The sequence below is a fragment of the Phalacrocorax carbo genome, chromosome 8 (assembly GCF_963921805.1).
Source record: "Phalacrocorax carbo chromosome 8, bPhaCar2.1, whole genome shotgun sequence".
Taxonomy (NCBI): domain Eukaryota; kingdom Metazoa; phylum Chordata; class Aves; order Suliformes; family Phalacrocoracidae; genus Phalacrocorax; species Phalacrocorax carbo.
The window spans coordinates 22,306,325-22,328,501 of NC_087520.1; the positions used below are offsets into that span (position 1 = coordinate 22,306,325).

General features: G+C 51.3%; 1 protein-coding gene across 3 annotated transcripts in view; it reads left to right on the forward strand.

Moving 5' to 3' along the window:
- The first annotated feature begins 6,181 nt into the window (after positions 1–6,181).
- The window catches only part of SH3TC2 (SH3 domain and tetratricopeptide repeats 2), a 38,729-nt gene continuing 22,733 nt past the window's right edge, over positions 6,182–22,177 (forward strand). Inside the window, exons 1-12 of one of the 3 annotated variants that reach the window (XM_064459039.1) lie at positions 6,182–6,538; positions 12,852–12,971; positions 14,154–14,258; positions 14,532–14,659; positions 15,458–15,563; positions 15,920–16,063; positions 16,190–16,391; positions 17,049–17,122; positions 17,900–18,095; positions 19,127–19,263; positions 20,231–20,272; positions 20,375–22,078. In XM_064459039.1, coding sequence (XP_064315109.1) covers positions 6,283–6,538; positions 12,852–12,971; positions 14,154–14,258; positions 14,532–14,659; positions 15,458–15,563; positions 15,920–16,063; positions 16,190–16,391; positions 17,049–17,122; positions 17,900–18,095; positions 19,127–19,263; positions 20,231–20,272; positions 20,375–22,078 — 3,214 coding nt within the window. In that variant the 5' untranslated portion in view covers positions 6,182–6,282. Of the gene's footprint in view, positions 6,539–12,851; positions 12,972–14,153; positions 14,419–14,531; positions 14,660–15,457; positions 15,564–15,919; positions 16,064–16,189; positions 16,392–17,048; positions 17,123–17,899; positions 18,096–19,126; positions 19,264–20,230; positions 20,273–20,374; positions 22,079–22,177 lie in introns of those variants that run through there. The other 2 variants (XM_064459041.1, XM_064459042.1) reach the window with 2 other exon arrangements.

Consider the following 22,177-nt stretch of genomic DNA (forward strand, 5'->3'; position numbering starts at 1 on the left):
CAAAACTGAGAAAACACAACGGGATTTGAATCAAAGTGTTTGGATTAATTAGCTTAAGCTGAAAGCTTTCATTCTGATTTCAGCCTTGGCTTCATGTACAACAAATTAAAGCAGCAAAGCTTTGTAAGTTAAAAAATCCAAATGTTCCACCATGAAAATATCAAAATGAGATGCTTAGCCTCACTGAGCTGCTTTGTTGCTTTCTAAAAGGAAATGACATCAAGACCAACACCTTGACAAGCCGCTTGGATTGTTAAGAGCTTCAAAAAAACCTCTAGATCAGCATAATCAATTAATATCTTAATCAGTTTTTCTCTTCTTTTTCCAGAGGAAAGTCTAAAAATATAGGTATTCTTTTCCAAGTTACCAGAAGATTTCTATAAATATTTTCCCTTTACTGTATGGTTAAGATTGAGCTTGAGCTGTGTGAATTAGACAGAGTGGTTCATATGAATCACATCTTTGCTCAGGCTCCATGGCAGGCACTGCTCAAATCAAAGCTTGCTGGGCTGGCAGTGGAGAAGGCAGCACTGCATTTGCTTTTTGGTGCTATACATGTGGGAGACAGCTATTCAGCGTCTTACAGCTTGTATCATGGATGTTGGAGGGGAAAGTATTATAGAGATTGGAATTTTATACGTTTGTAGTCTAAAGATGAACAAAATGCTTTTTCATGATCATTTTCCTACTGTGGTTGAAATTGAAAAATGAAAAATTGGAGATCTGGAGGGTTGTGCTCACTTGGTCATTTTCTGTTCTCCTTCCTCATCCGGTTCATTTCTGTTCCAATGGCAAAATAGGAACAGGGTAAAAGCAGAGGCAGAGGAGAACAGTAAAGGAAAAGGGATACTAGAGGGAAGAAATACAAGGAAATTGAGGAGTTGAAATATTTTTAAAGTTTGATTTTCTAGAGATATTTCCAATTAAATACATTTCCTTTGGAAACCTCTCCAAGGAGAACAACTTTGACATTTTGATTAATTTTTTCTTCTGATTTTCAGTCAGCTCTATCCAACACAGCACCTGACCGAACCATGACTGCATATCCCAGGCAGGGTTTGCCTGGTGTGTTACCATGTCTTTAACATAGAGACAATAAAATCACCACTGGAAATTAGTGTAGCCTCACCGACTGCTTGTTAGTGCAGTGCACGGAGGCCGGTTTTGGCAAGTCAACAACTGGTGGTTCCCAGCCATGTGCTCACAGCAGTCGCTTGCAGATGGACTCCAGGGAGTCATCTTCCTTAGAGATGTCCTCGGGACTGGGTTGGTTGCACTTGTGTGAGCCTAACACTGAGCCCAGCGTTGCTGCTTGGGATGCCGGTCCCCTATTTCGGACCCTTCCCACATTTTCCCTTGCAAGCCCAGCTCTGCAGTCTCACAGCGCTTGCCTCACCCTGGGGTTATTTCCCCATCCCAGGGTCCTCCCTGTGGACCAGATGCAGTCTGCTGGTGCCTGAGGGCTGTGGGCAGCAGGGCTGGGGCCTGGCTCCAAGACTGGTTTTGCAATGTTTGGCCTGTGTGGGCAGTGGGACCCTGGTGGCGTGGTAGCTGCTGCCATCTAATGGCTCTGACAATTAATATGCAGGAGGAGGAGAGCCCGGCTGCACTGTGCACATCACCAGCTGGGTTGCTATCGGTTAACGAGCTCTCCTGTGGGGCTGCAGGGCTGCTGGGGGGATGCCGAGCCTGAAAAGCAGCACAATGTCCTGTAAGGTGACACTGGGCACAGAGGGGAAGGCAGAGTTTGGGCATTCCAATTTCATAGAAGCATAGAATCACAGAATCATTAAGATCATCAAGTCCAACCCCCAACCCAACACCACCAGGCCTCCTAAACCATGTCCCAAAATGCCACGTCTGCAAGTTTTTTGAACACCTCCAGGGATGGTGACCCCACCACCTCTCTGGACAGCCTGTGCCAATGCCTGACCACTCTTTCAGTAATCACATTTTTCCTAATATCCAATCTAAACCTCCCCTTGAGGCAGCTTGAGGCCATTTCCTCTCTTCCTAACACTAGTTACACCTATGTCACTACAACCTCCTTTCAGGTAGTTGTAGAGAGCGATAAGGTCTCCCCTCAGACTCTTCTCTCCAAACTATGTGGCTCCCTCAGCCGCTCCTCCTCAGACTTGTTCTCCATGCCCCTTACCAGCTTCGTTGCACTTCAAACCCTGGGCCAAGCTCCTTAGAGATGATGCTTGCCAGTCCTGGTAGGGTAGCTTTGTCCTTCCCGGGGGAGGTCAAAGACACCATCACACTCTGCCATCTGCAAGCCTGTGGAAGCAGTGGGCTTTGCATACTGAAGGTCTGCATCCCAAACTCACCTTGAGACATGCAATGGGAACCTCCTAGCAGCCAGCAGGCCCCTCAGCTGATTCCCTCTCTTGCAGTGAAGAACTGGACAATGCAGCAAGTCCCAGGCAGGGCTACGCTCCCAACACTGGCTGTGCATGTCCCCAGACAGGAGCCCCCCAGCCTCAATGCACTCAAATATCTCCACTCTGACGACAAGGGTGGCCTGGCACTGCCTGCGGTGCCCTGATGCAGGCCCCATACACCTCCCGGGGTGGAAAAGCAGCTGCCTGGCTTGCGTCTTGCAGCCAGCAGCTGCATGCCAGTGGCTCCCAGACCAGTCTGCAACTTGCAGGAAAACAACTCAGATTCACCTCTCTCGGGCACGTAGCCCTGATGCAATGTCTTTCTGAGCACCTTTGCAAAGAAAGGCATAGTGCCACAGTTTTCCAGTTTATTGGATGGGAAGAGCACAGCTTGTGGGCTTAGCAACAGCTCCCCAACACATGGGGAACACATCAGAGAGACCTTCCTCTGCTGTCCCCACCACAGCCTGATAGCTGTGGGCTGCCTGAGGCCACGGGAAAACCTGTCCAGCACATACAAGGCCATGGTGCAAAGGCTGAGATGGCTGCTTACACACAGCCGTTTCCAGCCAGTGCTTTCCCTGTGTTCCTCTGGCTGGTGAGCAGCCACCTCACATGGGCCAGCAGAGAGGATCCCCTTTAGGTCGTTCCAGCTCCAGAGAGGTGGGCAACGCAGGAGGGCTCCCAGTCAGATCCTGTCTGAGCTCAGCACCCCAATGAGGGCTGCAGGTGTTTATCCACACCCCAGGTCTTGCCTGGCCATTCTCAGGGAGGTCTTGGTGCCCCTCAGAGGCTGGCAGCTCTCTACATGCTACCTGCCATCAATTCTCCTGCATATTGATAGGGTTAAGCCCATTTTATGTTCTGGACAGTGCTGGGCAGACATACTTCCAGTCTGGGAAAAGAGCTGGGATGAGAGGCCAAGGAGACAAGCTGTGACTGAATGGGGCAGCAGGAAGGGTGGAGCTGTGGGACCTCTTTGCAGCAGCTCTTCTCATCCAAGAGGGATCAGGTGGCCAAGAGACACTTTTCATCACCTGGGGACCCTCTTCTGCTCTGAAGACTGGGTAGATCTGGCTGCCAGCTGTGAGTCTGTCCGTGTGGGGCTTATTCCTGGGGATGGTGTCTATCTTGGCTGGGTGCATGGCAGGGCCAGGCTTCATGGTGGTGGGAGAGCTGAGAAAGCGTTCTTGGGGTGAGAGGTTGGACAACAGCTCCAGAGGAGGCACTGGTTAGAGGGGTGGTGGGAAGGGGTCCTCTTCTGCAGGTGGCATGGAAAGCAGCCCCTGCTCCATCCCAGGAGAGTCAGGGGTCTGGGACTGTGCTGCCTGGGGATGTGGGACAGGCTGGGAACATCAGAAGCTCATGACACATCTCCTCGTGTCCCTTTGTGCCCTCTGCAGGGGAGCAGGTATCCTTGTGCAGGATGGAGATGCTCATCCCTGCAACCTTGTCATAGTGCAGGCAGGAGAGATCTGACAAGAGTTAGAGGGAGCTGGGAGGAGTATCCTGAGGGTGTGCGATGGTTTCACTAGTTGTTAGCTCAGATCTCACAGGATGCGAGGTCCGGGCTACCTCTGCAACCTTGGAAGAAGCAGTTCTAGCAGAAGAAAGAGGTTTTCCCTGATAGTCCTGTGCCTAAAAACTGCTGTGATGTATGATGCTTTGGCTGTGCCCCCTGAACCATTGCCAAAGCAGTGGTGGTGCTGGAAGGTGCTGTAGCTCTGCTGCAGGCAGGATGGCCAAGGAAGGGATGCAATGATCAAAAAAGCTCGAAAAGGCTTTGAGAGGCAGCGCTGTAGTGCTGTACACTTGTGACTGCTATTCCTTGCCACTCTCCTACATCTTATCATTAAGCTTTCTAGCGTGAAACCGGTGCCTCTGAGACAGCTGCACGTGGAGCTTTCCCTGGCGCCTTCAAACCTTCCTGCAAGCTGACCTGGAAAAAAACCCAAGATGCTTGCAGAAGGGTGAACTAGTAGGCTCCTTTCCACAACACAGTGACAGGCAGGGGCTGCAGCAATCTTCAAATCCTGGAGCTCAGCTGCCTGGCTCTGGTCCTTCTTTCTTCCTTCCCATGCCTTATCTGTGGCCTCCACTTCCCTGGCTCTGTCTCCGTGCAGTCTGGAGGCTCCCCTGGGCGGTGGCTGTGCTGCTGCTTTTGAAGTGGTGGTCACATTTGGAGGGCTGCAGGCAGGAGCAGGGAGGATGCTGGGGGTTCACACCTCAATGCCAAGGAGGAGACCTCAAAGCAGAACCCCAGGCTGCTCCCTGCATGGCTCCCTCCGGCGCGGGGGCAGCCACTGCATGTGCTGTAAGGGTGGTCCCAGCCGCCTGACCAACCCGCACATGGCTGACACACAGAGCCTGTTTTCCAAGAGTGCTTACTTCCTCCGCCTCTGGCTGAAAACAATGCGAGAGGAGCAGGCCTCAGCATTTCTGAAAATGAAGTGCTGAGTTCAGCTTAGTTCAGCCCCAGAGCCCGGTTAACCCTTTAGTTGCAGGATGGAGCAAATTTCCCAGTGCAGGCAGCAGCTTTGGATTGACGTACGCGGCGCAGCATGGAGAAAAGTAAGAAGGGTCTTGGAGGTGGAAGAAAAGTCTTGAGTGAGGGCATCAGCAAAAGAAATATCTTAAAGAAAGGCCTGTTGGGCAGCATTTTAGTGACTTGCCACACCGGTTTTGCTGCTGTCCTGCAAGCCATGCATCAACTCCTTTCTTTGCGAGCTGCCCCCAGCCACCCCATCTTAGGCATGCAAAAGCATGCATGGAGGTACATAGGAGCAGGTCCCTCTCCCCTATGCTCCTGTCCCCTGACATGAGCAGGCAGGCAATGGCATGCTGCCTGAAGGACCCAGGATTGCAGGGGGACATGGTGCCAGCAGGTGCTTATCACCACTCTGCACTTATTTGCAGAGAATGCAAGAATAAGGAAATATCCCCACTGGCTCTGCTCACTACTGCCAGCATCCCTGTGGCTCCCAGGGCTGCAGTCAGTGCTCAGGCTGGGTGAGCTTTCAGAAGAGGAAAGGAAATCATTGCTCCACCTAATGCCAAAATGGGTCCCCCCACCCATATCAGAGAATCAAAAACATGAAACAGGAGTTTGTTTGACCTGAAACAAAATGTTTCATCTTGTTTGTTTTCTTTTTTCCCTGATTGAAGTTAGGTTTAGGCTGACTTCCTTTTCTTTCAGGTTCATTTTTAAATAACCTGAAAGGGAAAAGCAAGAAGGCTTCATTTTGAACCTGCCAAGAAATGGTCAAATTCTGAGCACTCCCAGAAGGAAACAGGAGTGTTACAAAAGCCTGATTGTAACTCTTTCATTGTTTTCAAAAGAAAAAAACAAACCTGTATTTTTCTCTGCTATCGCTGTTTGTGGAGTTTAGCCAGGGTGCACAAATACTGCTGGGTCCACAGATCTCTTGTTCTATGTGTATTTGCAATTTGTCAGAGGAGGGGTTTTCAGAGCTGAGCGGCTCTGCTGTCTCCCCGGGATGCCCGAACCATGGCGCAGGTAGAGTGTCTCTCTGGGCTCTGCTGTAGCAGAACAGAGTCCTGAGCCCTAAGGATGCAGCACCAGGACTGGGAGCAGGGGGTGGGTGAGTCAGGGAGAGGCTGTTCATGCAGAGCAGCTGCTTGCAACAGGAGGGAGCCGCAGCCGCTGCCGCCACTCTCAGGCTTAACAGAGCACCGAGCTGCTCCCTGACAGCATGCCCGTGGGCAACCTTGCTGGATCTTGTTTAATGCAGAGCTGGGGTGAAGGTGGTGCCTGGGCTTTTGTGCTTCCCTTCGGGAGCCGATGGTCTGCTGGTAGCCCAAGCTGTTTATAGCATAGCTCTGGGTAACTCATTGACCTCTGCGCCGGCGGCTGTACTGGGAAGCAGAGGTTCCCAAGATGATAAGCCGCTCTTGGAAGAAATTCCTTTCCCTGTGTGAGGGAGTGGCGGTGCTGGGCACGCTCGCCTGGCTTGCAAACACGTACACAGTCCTGTGCACACGCACAGGCGCGCGCTGTGTTCTGGCACTAGCAACATTCCCTTGGGGGACCTGGCTTGGAGAGGTCGGAGCTTCGTGGGCAAGAGTTCTCCAGGAGGAAGGCACTGCTGGGGAGAAGAGAGAGGGGCCCCACGCAGGCACACGTGCAGGAGAAGGTCAGTACAGCCGCTTGCACCACTCTGCCCTTGCAGCTGCCATGCCAGGTCTCTTACTGGGTGCCAGTGACATTCCTGTGCCCTTCATCCCTAGCTGAGCAAATACAGCCAGGACGCAGTGGCTGCATGTGGTTGGAGCCATCCAGTGCAGGGACATGGCTGCATAAATCCAGGTTGCAGCAGAGACTTTACATTTTTGGTCCAGGCTGAATTTGAGGCTCAGATCCGGTGGTGATGAGGACACTGGGGAAGGATGGGTTTGATATGGAACCTTTGTACCCAAGAACTGATACAGGAATGACAGGAGAAATCCCAGCAGGCATGCTGGTTTTAACAAAGTGGATTTGGTCCCAGAGAAGGGTGCTTCTGCCTGACAGCCCTGGAGAGTGACAGTGTCTGCAGCAGCTACCTACCCCAGACAAAGGGTGCCCAGACAGTCACTCTGCCTCCTGTTTCATGCCCTGGGGAGGGATGCGTGGCCAGTTGGTTCTCCTCCTGCAGAGGCTGCCCAGCTGGCATGGCTACATCGGGTTTGCAAAGGGAGCAGAGACCCTGGAGAGCTGGCACAGGCAGAGACCCCTAGCCAGCACAAGCTGAGACACCCTGGAAATTTCTTCTGTATTCATTAGGACCGGGCTTTTCCAGTGAGACCAGGCTGAGGGCTTCAGCTGGTACAGTGGGGCTCTCCAAGGGAGATCCAGAGGTGGTAAGCAGCAGGGTAGGGAGTGGAATGGGAGGTTTTTGGGTTGCTGCCCAAAAGGAAAATTACATTTCAGGTCAAACAGGAGGTTGATGCCTTTGCTTGTAGAGGGGTGGGTTTGGTCACTAAGTTATCTAGGTAAATTTAAAACCAAAATGAAATTTCAAAACCACAGATGAAGACATCTTTATTTAGAAAATGAAACAATGTGGTGTTGATTTAAAAAAGAAAAATATTATTTTCCCCTGGGTAGCAGAATTTGATGCTAATTGCTGAGCAGATATTGCTAAACCCAACAGCATTCTGAATGAAGCAGAAAGCTTTGGCTGAAAACACCTGGCCTGTTTGAGCACTAACCATGTTGACATGGGCTCAAAACAGCAACATCTTTTTTGTAAAGATGTGTCTGACTTCATCACAGAAACTCAGGCAGTATGCTCTGAGCACAGGCAGGCAGGCCAACACCCATGCCTGATTTGAATTCCCCCTTTGGTTTCTGCACCTTCAGAGCTTCCCCAGGTCGACTGGGGGAGTTTTCTAAATGCGGAGCTTTCCACGGCCAGCGTGCAACAGGAACAGTGTCCTTGCCACAGGGAGAGCAGCACTGGCCTGTCCCAGCAGCTCACCTTCGTGCAGGTCCCCGTGGCTGTGCAGCTTTGTGTGGGAGACATCAGCTTGATTTTAACATGCTAGGAAAGAGCCCGCAGCGCTTTGCACCCTAATGTCTGGGGCTCAAGAGGGAAGGTGAGCCACAGCAAGGAGGATGAAAAGGATGGTCCCTTCTGCCAGCAACCCCAACGTTTTGACATCTGGTTTCTCCTGATGAGGCCTAGAAATCTGCACTCTTTCAGCCTTCTCCTGAGTAGGCAGGCTGGTGCCTGGCCAGGACTGCACAGGAGCATTGCTCAGTGCAACCCTCCCGGCAAAGCCTTTTGGTTTGACTTCACTTTTGTTAGAAGTTTCCCAGCCAGCTCCATGAACACGGGCCCTGTCCTGCCACAGCCTGCCCCACAGCTGGCTACTCCTCTAGCTTTGCTGTAGGGGTACTGCAGTGGTACCTGGCAGCCCCCATCAGGGCACGGGAATCTGTATAGTGAGAAATTACTCACTGGAGTAATTGCTCACTACTCTGGAGAAGCTCAAGGCCTTGTCATGCATTGGGAGAGCCAACAATGCTCCTGGAGCACACCACAGCAAACAAGTCACCGCTGTGGTGGCACTGGCATTGGCTGGTTGCTGAAGTAGAGTTCCTTCCCTAGAAGTCCTCCCTACCTGTGACTTCTCTCCCTTTTGGGTTTTATTTTGCAGGGGCTGTGTTGCTCTCTCCCAGAGATGCTCTGCAGACATCTGCCACCCTGAGTCCTGGCCCTGGAGGCTGGGGAAGGTCGGAACATTTGAGCGAAGAGGGAATGAGACTCCATCCTGGGTGGTCCAAGGGATCCTGCAGAGCAGCCAAATTGGTCCCTCCTGGGGTTCACATCTGAGGTTCAGACAGTTCTGATCTTAGAGATGAGATGAGCCCTGCTAGCCCCACAGGAGCCCACAGTGTCTGTTCTTGCACAGAACTCATCTGTGGCTTCCCTGGATGTATCTCTGCTCTGTTGAGGTCAGTGTGGAGTGGGCAGTGCTGCCAGTTGCCCTTGGTGTGAAACAGGGAGAGCATAGCTGTGCCAGCTTGGCTGGGCAGGAAAGCAGTGCACAGCCAGCCCCGGATGGAGGATGCTGGATGAACCCCAGTGGGGCATCCCAGCAGGTGAGGCTGGTGTTTGCAGCAGCATCAGGAACAGGGCTGCCTTTGAAGGTGGGTGGAGATCAGCATTGAAGCTCTCTGAAGGGGCCAGCTGGAAACTCAGAAGGGCTTGGCAGTCTGTGGGGTGGCTGGTGGGAGGAATGAGAGGAATGTGCCACGTGGGCCAGGCAACACACTCTGAAAGGCAAGGGCGAGAGCAGAGCCCGGGGCAACAGTGGGGCCAGTACAGGGCAGCAAGGCCAGCAGGTGGGATGAGATGCCCCCAGAGTGCTGCATCCAGCTCTGCAGCCCCCAACACAAGAAAGACATAGACCTATTAAAAAGGAACCAGAGGAGTGCCGTGAAAAGTTATTGGAGGGTTGGAACCCTACTTCTAGGAAGAAAGGTTAAGAAGAGAAGGTTCTGAGGAGACCTTTTTGCAGCCTTTCAATACCTAAAGTGGGCTTAAGATAGGGTGGAGAGAGGTTTTTTTTAGTAGGGACTGTAGTGATAGGATAAGGGGTAATGGTTTTAAACTGAAAAAGGGTAGATTTAGATTAGATATAAGGGAAAAATTCTTCACTGTGAGGGTGGTGAGGCTCTGGAACAGGTTGCCCAGAAAAGTTGTGGATGCCCCATCCCTAGAGTGTTCAAGGCCAGGTTGGATGGGTCTTTGAGCAACCTGGTCTAGTGGAAGATGTTCCTGCCTATAGCAGGGGGGTTGGAACAAAGTCTTTAAAGGTCTCTTGGTAGCTTTCATCTTCCAGATGCTTGTTGGAAATACCATACAGCAGAGAGGAAACAGTCTAGGAGGTTCCTGAACTCTGTGGAAAAGACCTTCCTGACACAGGTGAGGGAACCAACTAGGGAAGGCGCCCACTGGACCTGTTGTTTGTGTGGTCCTGTGGAGAGAAGGACCTGTGGGTGATGTGACGGTTGGAGGCCATCTTGGGCATAGCAATCATGAACTGAGAGAGTTTTTGGTTCTCAGACAAGTAAGGAGGGGAGTCAGCAGAACTACCACCTGGGGCATACGGAGGGCAGACTTTGGCCTGTTCAGGACACTGGTTGACAGAGTCCCTTTGGGAGGAAGTCCTAAAGGGACAATGGAGCCCAGAAAGGCTAAACATTCTTCAAGAAGGAAATCTTCAAGGCTCAGGAGCAGGCTGACCCCATGTGCTGAAAGACAAGCTGGTGGGGAAGAAGACCAGCCTAGCTGAACAGGGAGCTTTGGGTGGAACTCAGGAAAAAACAAAGAGTGGCTTACCAGGCTACTCTCAATCCTTTATCAGCAGTCCTGGCTAACTGGGGAGGTCCCAGTTGTCTGGAGGTTAGCAAATGTGATGCCCATCTACAAGAAGGGTCAGAAGGAGGATGCAGGGAACTACAGGCCTGTCAGCCTGACCTCGGTACCGGGGAAGGTTATGGAGCAGATCATCTCGAGTGCCATCACATAGCATGTACAGGACAACCAGGGGATCAGGCCCAATCAACATGGCTTCATGAAAGGCAGGTCCTCTCTGACCAACCTGATCTCCTGCTGTGACAGGGTGACCCACCTAGTGGATGAGGGGAAGGCTGTGGATGTTACCTACCCAGAACTTAGCAAAGCCTTTGACACTGTCTCCCACAGCATCCTCCTAGAGAATCTGGCGGCTCATGGCTTGGATGGGTGTGCTCTTCGCTGGGTGAAATACTGGCTGGATGTCTGAGCCCAGAGAGCTGTGGTGAATGGAGTTAAATTCAGCTGGTGTCTGGTCACAAGCGGCGTTCCCCAGGGCTGAGTGTTGGGGCCAGCCTTGTTCAATATCTTTATCAATGTTCGGGATGAGGGGATTGAGTATGCCCTCAGTATGTTTGCAGATGACACCTAGTTGGGTGGGAGTGTTGATCTGCTCAAGGGTAGGAAGGCTCTGCAGAGGGATCTGGACAGGCTGGCTGGATGGGCTGAGGTCAATTGTATGAGGTTTTACAAGGCCAAGTGCTGGGAGGCACTTGGGTCACAACAACCCCATGCAATGCTACAGCCTGGGGAGGAGTGTCTGGAAAGCTGCCCAGTGGAGAAGGACCTGGAGATGTTGGTCAACAGCTGGCTGAATGGTGGCCAGGTGGCCAAGAAGGCCAACAGCATTCTGGCTTGTATCAGGAATAGTGTGGCCAGCAGGAGTAGCGAAGTGATCGTGCCCCTGTACTCAGCACTGGTGAGGCCGCACCTCGAGTACTGTGTGCAGTTTTGGGCCACTCACTACAAGAAGGACATTGAGGTGCTGGAGCGTGTCCAGAGAAGGGCAACGAAGCTAGTGAAGGGTCTGGAAGACAAGTGTTACGAGGAGCAGCTGAGGGAGCTGGTGTTCGTCTCTTCTCCCAGGTCAATAGTGACAGAATGAGAGGAAATGGCCTCAAGTTGCCTCAAGGGGAGGTTTAGATTGGATATTAGGAAAAGTGTCATTACTGAAAGGGTTGTCAAGCATTGGACTAGTCTGCCCAGGGAAGTGGTTTTGTCACCATCCCTGTAGGTATTTAAAAGCCATGTAGATGTGGTGCTTAGGGACATGGTTTAGTGGTGAACTTTGCCAAGTTAGGTTTATGGTTGGACTCGATGATTTTAAAGGTCTTTTCCAACATAAATGATGCTATGATTCTATGATTCTAACCCAAACCATTCTCTGACTCTGTGCTCATCGCCCCCGCCTTGCCGGTAGACAGTGCCCAGTCAAAAGGCGCATTGTGCATTGTGGCTGGGGCTGGGACCGAGCTGCGGTGCCAGCCAGGCAGAAAGCTGCGTGCTCACCCCTGCCAGTGCAGCAGCAGCCTCAGGGCTGGCAGTGTTGCTGGATACATGGGCTGCTGCCTGGGAACCCCCTGGCACCAGGACCTCTCCCTGGGGTGCACAGGTAAGCTGTCCATGGGGATGCCATGGCCCTGCTCTATCTGAGCAGGGCTGTGAGACCTGTGACGCAGAGCTCACCCCGCTGCTAGGGCTGCTGGATAAACTCCAGCACTGAGCAGTGGCTTCCTTTGGCTGCTTGCCTGCCCTTCCTGAGATGGCTGCTGGTGTCCCCTCCTCTTGCTGGGCACTTGTGTCACTAGATTTGGGCGCATGGGGAACGAGGCAGGGTACTTTGGCCAGGGAGGCGAGAGGATGACTCAGAGGGTTGGTTTATTCCCATGCTGTTGGCTTTTCAGGAGACCCCTTGCTACCCCTCTCCTTCTGCCACTGCTGCCCAGGAGCACCCCAAGCATTGCAAGGCTTGCAGACCCCATGGGGTGCTGCCAGGCCCTGAGGCACGACTCCTAGTAGTAGCACTCCCAAATGAGCTAATGGGGCTGTGCTAATGGGTGGACGGGAGTAGAGAGGTGGCTCGGAGCCAGCAGCTGTGGCCATGTGTCCCCTGGGAAAGCCAGTGCCAGTGTCAGTAGGTGCTGTGAGTGCCTCAGCCTCGGCTGCCAGGAGTGCAGCCCCGCGCACAAGGATCTGTGCTCGAGTCCGGGCTGGGCTGTTTCCTGCCCACTGTTGCAAAATACTTCAGCACAGAGGAGGTAAATGAGTCATTGGTACAACTGGGAATGACTTCCCACCAGCAGCTGCAATTGGTCTCTTGAAAAACCTCTCAGTTCCCTTTCTGAGCCTGGCCCAAACAAAAATAAACACTGAATCAGTGAGTGCTGTGGGGAGCAAACCCATTTCTCCTTTCATCCAAGTGAACCCTGATACCTGCCTGGCTCTGTGGAGACCCACCAGCATCCTTTGTCATGCGGCTGACAGAGGTGGCACGAGTGGTACCCAACCTTCCACCTCCTTCGGCACATCATATGGTGACCTCTCAGGTGGGGAGCATTTTTCCAGGGGTCCAAATGCCTCTCGCTACCACCTGTCTTCCCAGGTGAAGAGTGTGACTCCTGCTGCCCCGACTCACCTGTGCTCCTGCCCTGCTGGGATCACCTGCAGCGCACCACAGCCGAGCACCGGGGAAAATGGTGGCGGGAGAAGACGATGGCATCAGGTACCCAGCCCCATGGAAAAGGGACCTAGACCCTGCCCACTGGGCCCTGCTGAACCCAGCAAAGCCTGCCTGTGTCTGCTGGGTTGCAGGTTGGAGACAAAGGGAGGGAGGAGAAAAGCAACTGACAGGCAAGCCCAGCCCAGACGAGCCAGCTTGGGTTTACCTCTGCCTCTGGCTTGTTTCGCATCCCCATCTCCATTTCCCCTGTGTATGGAAGGTGATGGAGTTGCTGGATGAAGTCCCTTGCTAAGTGCGTTTGAATCAGCTGTTGAGAAATGTAGAGCCTTTTCTTTCAAAGAGAAGCTCATTCACTGCATGTCCAGCCTTGGGCCATTCTTTTCTACTGCTAACTAGAAATAAGGATTATAATTCTGCATGCAGATAACAGTTTATTTGACTGACTAGCAAAGCAAAGCTGGCTCAATAAAAAGAACTATGGAGTATAGTTATGGTCACAAAAGTGACTTACAAAAGCCGGTTGCACGTTCCAGCTGCAGATCTCCGGGTACGTGTTTGTCTTACAAGTCCAATCTGATTACTGACAAAAATTGGTTTTTAATCTTGTTATCCCTCCACAGCCCATACAGCTGTGGAAGAGCAAGCTGGATTTTTATGTGCCTCAGCCTTCATTAACATAATTACCAGCTAAAGTTGCAGTTCCGGTATCCTTTATGGTAATAGTTGATGATGTGTGAAGCAGAAAGAATGCAGCTTGGATTTCAGATACTGGCCAGAGCAGGCAGGGGAGAAAATCTTGTTTTGACTGTCAAATTGATGAGCAAAGGGTTTTGCAAGCCCATGGCTCTCCTGTGCTGGGGAAGTGCTCTTGCTCTGAGGTGTCCAGAAAAATCTCAGTGTCACAGAGTCATTCTTCTACCAGATTTCCTCAGCGAAGGTCTGTGCCAAGAGCAAGGAGGGAAAGTTCCCTCACTTCAAAGCCACTCCAGCAGTGGAAACAAGCCAGTCATAAAGGATATCATGTAGTTAGGACACATCAGTCCCACAGATCTTACCTCCAACCCTGAGCATGATTTTAGGGTGATACCAGATTCACACAATCCTCAGCCAGATCTGCAGTGCAACGCATGGGCTTTGCTTTCAGGTGGCATGGTTAGGCAGAATATCATAGACACCTGCCACAAAATTTGACAGCAGCTCTTCTGTGTCCCACCTCCTTGATAGGTAAGGCTTGGGCATTGGAGCCAAGTGACCCCACTACCGAGGCAGCAGAAGGCTCTCTGGACCCTTCCTCGGTGCAGCTGGCTATCGGGGAGGGCTTTCCACCAGGTAAGATGCTGTCTTTGGCATCACCCAGATTTCCAGTAGTTGAATGGAACAAGGCCTGGCACTGCAGCTAACCATCCCTCTGTCATCTCTTGAGTTTCTCACCTCTGTTGCTGGAGGGCAATGACAGGCTGGGTTTGTGTTGTTTGAGCATCACGACCAGGTGAGGGCTGGAGGCACTGGGGGGGCTGGCTGCAGGGAGGCAGTGTGGCAGAGGCAGCTCTGTGTGGCATGGAGCTCCTTCTCTCCCTTCACCCTGCATATTTTATTTCCAAGAGATTTCGCTCTTTTTCTCCGTTGAGAGTCGCTCTTCCCAGTGCCTCAATTCCCAGCTCCAGGAAGCCGCCAGAAAGAAGCTGTGGGCCCTAGAGAGTGATGACAGAGACGTCTGTGCCCTGTTCAAGGTAGGAGCCCCAGCCCAGCAGGGCAGATCATATGCTGGGAGGCTCCTGGCGTGACGGGTTGTGTGATGGGACAACAAACCCAGCTGAGAAAGAGATTTTCTTCCAAGGCTGCTGTAGGGTGTGTTCCTGCACATGGGGACTCTGTAGGGGACTGGAATGATGGGGGAAATGAACTGCTAACAGGTGAGAGGCAGAGTATTGGGCTTCATATAGAAAAATCACTACAGGTATAGAGACATTTCCTGTACTGAACTCTCCATTCCCAATGGTTTTTAAGGCCCTGGCCTCTCAGGGCTCCCTGCAGAGCTTCCCAGAACACCTGGAACAGTGCAGACATTCTAGTGCCAGCAATAGTGAAAGGAGAGCTTCTCCCTCAAGGCACAATTACTTCTTTCAGCCTTACAGCTGCAGTTTGGAAGCTGTGCCTGTCCTGACAGAACATTAACCCTCCTGTGGTATGGTTCAGGTGTCTGGGTTTCAAAAGCACAGTGGTTCTGGTGTGTGCCACAGGGGAAAAGATTTGGAGAAGGAGATGGAGCTCCTTCACCCTCCCACTGCTGCACCATGGGGAGTTGTCACTGTGGGTACTCCATTCCTCTTGGCTGCAGGACTCAACTGGCTGCATCACTCTCCCCTTAACCCCAGGCAACCAACTTGAACAGCTTCAGTCTCAACTATGCTAATAAATGAGTGCCTAGTCTCATTCCAGGGTCTAGTAGTATTGCCACACTGACAAAGGAGACCCCCTGTCAGAGTCCCAGGACTGTCCCTTAATCTTGTTTTGTCTTCTGTGTGTAGGAGCTGTCAGCCAGGCTGGTCTGTATGCAAGCACAGGAGGATCGGTTCCTCCTCACCTTTAAAACCCTAGAAGAAGTCTGGAAATTTTCCACATATCTGACTTTAGGTAATGTTTTCAGGGTGTGGAAGATCTAAACAGACAGCATGAAAAGCATTTTTGGAGAAGGTATTATTTGACACCAAAAAACCAGTAACGTAACAGGGTGGACAGATAAAGAAGATGAATTAGAAGGCCTTGGTGTCCATCTACAGATTTGTGAAACCACTATCTGGATCAGTGAAAGACACCCAGGACGGTGCCTTTTGGGTAATGCCTCTCCTGAGTTTTGGGGATGGAGACAAAATTAGAGGCTGTTGCCTCACAGCATGATTGCTTATGACAGACTGGGAGACATCCAAAGAGCACTTCATCCTGACCAGTGAAGGAGGATGATAACACTGCTTTCCCTCTTGGTTTCTTAGGGTATGTGGGCAGCTGCTTGGAGCAGCTTCTCTTTGACCAGGAGTACTGGCTAAACTGTGCTCTGATGGAGGACACAGAGATCAGAGTTACTGTGGATGAAGATCACTTGGCCACCATATATATGGGTCTGCTACTCCAGGAAGGTGAGAAGGGACTGCATAGCTAGGGACTTCCTCAAAAACATCTCAGCAGGGCTGTGTTGTGGCCCTGTGCTGGGCAATGTCTTGCACTGATGACATTGACCTGGGCATGACTCTTTCTATCTGCAGGTAACTTTTTTTCCAGAGCAGTGCCTGGTGTCTGGCAGCCAGAGCAGGAGGGAGAGGAAGGCCTGCAGCTCTGCAAGAATGAGCTGATCCATGTGAAGAATGTTAGAGATGAGTCCAAGTGGGAAGGGATGTCCTTACTAACGGGTCAACGAGGCCTGGTGCCTGTGACAGCTCTAGAGCCAATACCTCACCCATTTTACCAGTAAGTAGACTGTCCAATTAATAGTGCTCAATCCAAGATTTTTTCCTGATCCTGGTGCATGAGCTAGCGCAAAGCCTGGGGTGATAAACTGCTCTTGCCTCTGGCAATGGGCAAAAGCAACATAATTTTGTGAGGATATATATTATGTGTAAAGACAACCACTGAATTTTTTATTCAGGACCTGTTAATGGGACTGAGCAAGGACATACTTCAGATATCATTCTTGTATGACATTGATTTAAGCCATACATGAGATTATTTGTGATTTACAGGTGAATAACTGGGACAAAAAGCATAGCCCAAGACTTAGGTAATGCCAGTCAAAGTGGGGCCTCATGCTGGACATGAGGCTGAGCCTCAAAGACACCTGCAGCTCCTCTTGTACTCACATGGTGAAATCCTCCTTACAGGCTGGCAAAATTATCCTGCATTTACGATGTGGTGTGAGGCTGCAGTAATGAGATGCAAACTGCCCTCCATGCCCAGTAACACCATTACAAGGAATTACTGGACTGGCCATGCTGGCCATGCTTGATAGCAGCTCCAGCACTCCCAGGGAGCAGAACATCTGTCCTGCTTGTGTGACACCATCCCTGGTGGTGACCTGAGGACAGGACTGCTCAAAGAGGACCGGGGTGGATCCCCTTTGCCTTGCAGGTGGTTTCTGAAGAATTATGCCGTGAGTTTTGGCATCTCCCAGGAGATCAGTGAGACAACCTCTCAGCCAATTGGTGAGTGATACCTGTGCAATGCAGCTACCCTTCCCAAGGAAGGGCATGACTCTTGCAAACTTGGGTTTGGCCACACATGCAAAGGGCCCATCTCTGTTTCTGACAATGACACTCCATTGCAAGGTGCTCTAAGGGAATACTGCATCTTTGGACTTTCTTGAATGGAGAACAGAGCTTGCAGATTGCATGTGTTTAGAAGGGCAATCTGAAGAACACAGAGTACAGAGGGCTGCTGATGGCATTCTTCTGCCACTGGGTTTTTCTATTCTATTGCGGTTTTATCTCTCCTTTAATTCTTTCAGGACTGAAGTTTTAAATAATTAGGCTTCCACCAGTGTGCACATGAAACCTGTGCCCACCATTCACCCACGGGCACTGTTCAGAGCATGCTGGACACAGGAGGTCACTGTAGGTGTGCACTTGGCGAGTAGTTTGATGGACATTTGCACTGTTAAAGATTTCACTCCTGGCAGAGAGTTGAGACAGTGCAGCTTCTGTAAAGCTCCATGTTTCCAACCACCTTCCATACTGCAGCTCTCAGAGGTTTCAGTCTTTGGCTGTGTGGCATTTATCCATGCCTCTTGTATGTTTTATTATAATCCTGTCCTCAAGTAGAAACTGCAGAGAACTGAGTTGGAGAGCACAATAAATCTTAGGGGACAGAGAGGCAGCTTTCTCGAGCTGAAATCATGGCCTCTCCTTGTATTGTATTTTCTGGTGAGGTAGTTTTACCAGTGGCCTCACACTTAAATGCCCTTGTTTCCCTTGGTTTCCCAGTCAAAGGCAGGTGTACAGCCACAGAGGACCACAGAGGAGCAGCACGGGATGAACTGAGTTTCTCCAAAGGAGACAGCATAGAAGTAATTGGCTTCCTCATTCCAGGACTCCCATGGTTTGTGGGCAAATCCCTCAGCAGTGAGAGCATTGGCTTTGTCCCAACCCGATACATAAATCCTGAGGCTTGCGAACCTCTGTAAGTTTACTTCTACCATCTAGATTAATTTAAACTCAGGAGAAAGTGAAGGGAAGGTTCCAAGTCCAATGTCAAGGCTATGTGAAAGTCCAGGGCAGGTGATTTGCTTTGCAAGGCCTTCATAGGAGTTGCTTTTGAAGTCTGTCCAGAAGCCTTGGCCAGGCTCTGCTGCCAATAGGCTGCAGGAGTCTTTGCCCAGACAAAGCAATCATATTTCACTTGCCTCAAGTGATTCTTGGAGAAGAACAGATCTGGCCCTCAGCTAGACCTGGCTTTATGTTAAGGCAGTCCAGGGCATCTGTGTACCAGATGAGCTGGCTTCACAGTTTCACCCAGAAATGTGACTGTCTTTGTAGCTTTGTCTGAGGGGCTGTGAGCCTGGCAAGGGTGGGGAGAGTGATCACTGCCAAGGAAACCAAGTCCTGTTTTGCTTCCTTCTGCGCCTTTGCTTTCTGTGGGTTGTTGAGGCAGAATGACCACTGGCAGAGTTCCCCACTCAGCAGAATTACACACCCTCCCAAGGACACAGACAAGAGTTATCTGGGGAGGGAGGGTGACACAACTCCAAGCTGAACACCTAGGCATTTGTCTTTGTTGGTGGCTTAAAGACTTAGCTCCAGTGCAATACCCACCCAAAAAAGCTTCTCCTCCAAGAGTGTGTGTGGGAGAATGGGGTCTTAACCTGTTTCTAGGTCTGTTGGGCTTTCCTGGGTCAGGGTCACTCAAGATAAATCTTAGGCATTTTTCTCTGACACTACAGAGAACAGAGAGGAGATCAGATGATGCTCTGGCCTCAGAAAAGCCTTCTGGAGAATAAAAAGACCAATAGGTCCCTCCCTCTGGTGCCCATCAGTTCCTCCATGGAGAAGCTGGATCTGAGACTCCCGATGGGGAAGGTGTCCAGACTGTAGCAGAGCTTTTCTGGTGGGAGGAAGAGGAGGGATTGGAAAGCCCATCTCCATCCCACAGGACAGCTGTAGTGTCAGGGGATGGGGAGACACTCTTTTCCCCTAATGTCTGCCTCAACCTAGGGAAAAGGACTTGGTGTTTCTGAGCGAAGAAGAAAAATCCCCCCTCCTGCGCTTCCCCTGCAATGGTGGTGAACAGCACTTCACCACCCTCCTCAGTGAGCTGGCACGCACTGACATCACCTCTGTGTACCGGCTGGGTGAGTTTCCCCTCTCCTTATGAACCCAGTCCCAAGGTTTCCCACAGAGACCAATGCTGGGCAGTGTCTAGAGAGCTCCTTGTTCAGGGCTTTGCAGGGGAGACAACTGCTGTAGTTGAGACAGCCTCCAAGCCCTCTGCTCAGCCTGGTGGTGGAGGCTGTAGATAACCCCAAGATCTGGGCCTTGCCACACTGCAGTTTGCAGGGATCTTCTCTGGTTCCAGGGGAACTCCTCAGCTGTGCTTCACCCTGGCAGATACTGCTCTCGACTGATCCTGGCTGCAGGTCCCTGCCTTTAGCAGGTGCCCTGCTCTTGTCTGACCTTTGGGTGTATATTGAGAGGGATACCCAGCTAAAAGGGCAGGTGACATTGTCTCCATGCCTACAGCAGGAGCCAGGAGGTCAGGCTTCCTGGCTGCTCTTTTCAGTTTCATTATGATTACTGTGTCACTTTTAGATCACAGCTAATTTCTCTGTCTCTGTTTCTTGCCTTCTTGCTACTTAAAAGCACAACACGGCCATGCAGGGCTGAGCCTGGGATTCCCTGGGGTTCAGGGGGCCTCCCAGACCAGTCAAGTCAGGTGCAATGAGCCCAGGGCAGAGCCTATCAGCACATATCTGAAACCTCTGAATAGACACATTAAGAGAGACAGTGCTGATAAAACTCTACCTGTGAAAAATAAGACCTGCTTGTTTCCAGGGAACTATAATGTCACTAGTGCTCACCCCATCACCATCTAAAAGCTGTTCTCCATGGTCTTACATGGAGCCAAGCCCCAGCAGACGGGGGTTGAAACTGCAGCTGCATGTGGTATCTGTGGCCAAAAGTGAGGCTGCTCTCCCACATGCAGGTCTAGGGTTTAGCAGAGCAGCAGCAGATCTCTATAAGGTTTGAGCACTATGTCTGCACATTAACACTGGCCAAAGCTTTTGGCTTTTTGTTTTCTGTTTGTCTCTTTTTGTGTAGATGGTTTTGAACCTACAGCCATGTTCCCAAAAGTGCCATCAGGTGAGTATGTGGAGGGGAGAGAACGGGATGCTTTAAGATGACTTCTGAGGGTGAGTTTTAACAAGGGGAAACATCCCACTATGGTTTGCTTGTCCCTTCCAGAGGCTGTTCGCCGTGGCTGTAAAGATATCCAGCTGCTCCAGTCTTGGGAGGAAGTAAATGGCTTGGCTACAACTAGCACCTCCGAACTGTCTAGCCCAGGAAGTGCATCAGCCCCTGCTATGTTGGAAGATGATCTCCCAGAGAAGCTGGATGATTTTGATGATCCCAAGTTCTTTATTGACCTGAATGCTGGACACATGGAAGATGCTGATGTCTTTAACCCCATATTAACCTTCCTTAACCAAGACAGTTATGTGCCCAGTTTTCAAATCCTCTATGATCTCAGTTTTTCCTTTCTCAGCTCCATTTTTTATGGTTTCTCTGATGAGGATGAACTGGTCTTGTACCTTGAGATGTCCAGAAACTGGGCCAAGAGGACTCATTCAGTTTGGGCTCATGTCAGGCTCTGTTTCCTCTTGGGTAAGCTGTGCATCAAAAAGGTCAAGTTCTCCCAGGCTCGAGTCTACTTTGAAGAAGCCATGAGCATCCTGGACAGGGGTTTTGGGGACCTGCCCCTGCTGGCTGCATTGCATGTCAACCTTGCCTCCATCTACTTGAAGCAGAACATGAAGCACAAGTTCTCCTCCCTGCTGGGAAAAACATTGGCCTTGCTTGTCTGCTTGCCCGACCGCTCTTTCAGCTCTGAGAATGAGCTGGAAGTCATGATGTACGTCCTGAGAGAAGCCATTGCTGTGGGTAATGCTCCCTTGGAAGCACGGGTCTGCTTCCTTATTGTTAAGCTCTTCCTACAACTAGGCAAAAATGATGAAGTGCTGCCCTTTACTGAGCATCTTCAATGTCTCAACACCACTTTACTCAGCCCGTACACTAGTTCTGTGCCATTGGATGCTACCCCCATCTTAAGCTACCTCTATGACAAGAAGTACTTGCCAAATATCGCACTGGCCTCTGCCAGGTTGTTTGTTCCTAGTGGCATCAAGGGGGCACTGACACCCATTTGGAGAGCTGGCTTCATCGTCCAGAATACTTCAAAACTCCTGGGAAGCCAGATGGAGAGGAGTGGCATCCCAGCACTGGCTTGTTTCTATCTCAAGCAAGCACTGCATTTCTCCTGTGAGACCAGAGCTGTGCCTATCCAGAGGACGCTGTGTGCCATCTTGTCCAGAATGTACCTCCAGCATGGCATGTTGGACGGAGCGGTTTGTTATGCAGCCATAGCCGTAACCTGCAGCAGACTGATGGGCGAAGAGGAGGCTTTTGAGTCTTCCCTCTCTTTGGGGTGGATGTATCTCCTGAACAGACAGCCAGGCCCAGCTGCAGACATCATGTACCAGCTCCTGCGCTCTCTGCATGGGACAGACAGCGTGACTCAGGGGGGAGCCGTACACAATCTCCTGGCCATTGCCCTCAAAGGAGAAGGGCAGGTGCAAAAGGCTGCAGAGAACTACCTCCGGGCCCTGCACAAAGCCCAGGAGACTGGGAACAAGAGGAACCAGGCTATCGCCCTGGCTAACCTGGGACAGCTAAGCCTCTCGCATGGGGCGAGCCAGTTGTCTGAGCTCTACCTGCTCCAGTCAGCTCAGCTCTATGCTGAGCTTCAGGGCAGCGAAGACCTGGAAATGGAGTTGGTGCAGGTGCTGCTGTGGCTAGCACAGGCCATGGTGAACAGGCAGAGGATGGAAGGTGGCAAACTCTGTTATGAACTGGCATTGGTGTTTGCCCTGAAGTGGCATAACATGAGGAGTGAGTACAGCTTTGCTGGCAGGAACCAGGAAAGAATTCACCTCTGTGCAGCACCCTGTCAGGTGCTAATGCAGCCCCCTAACCTGTCCTTTTCCCTTC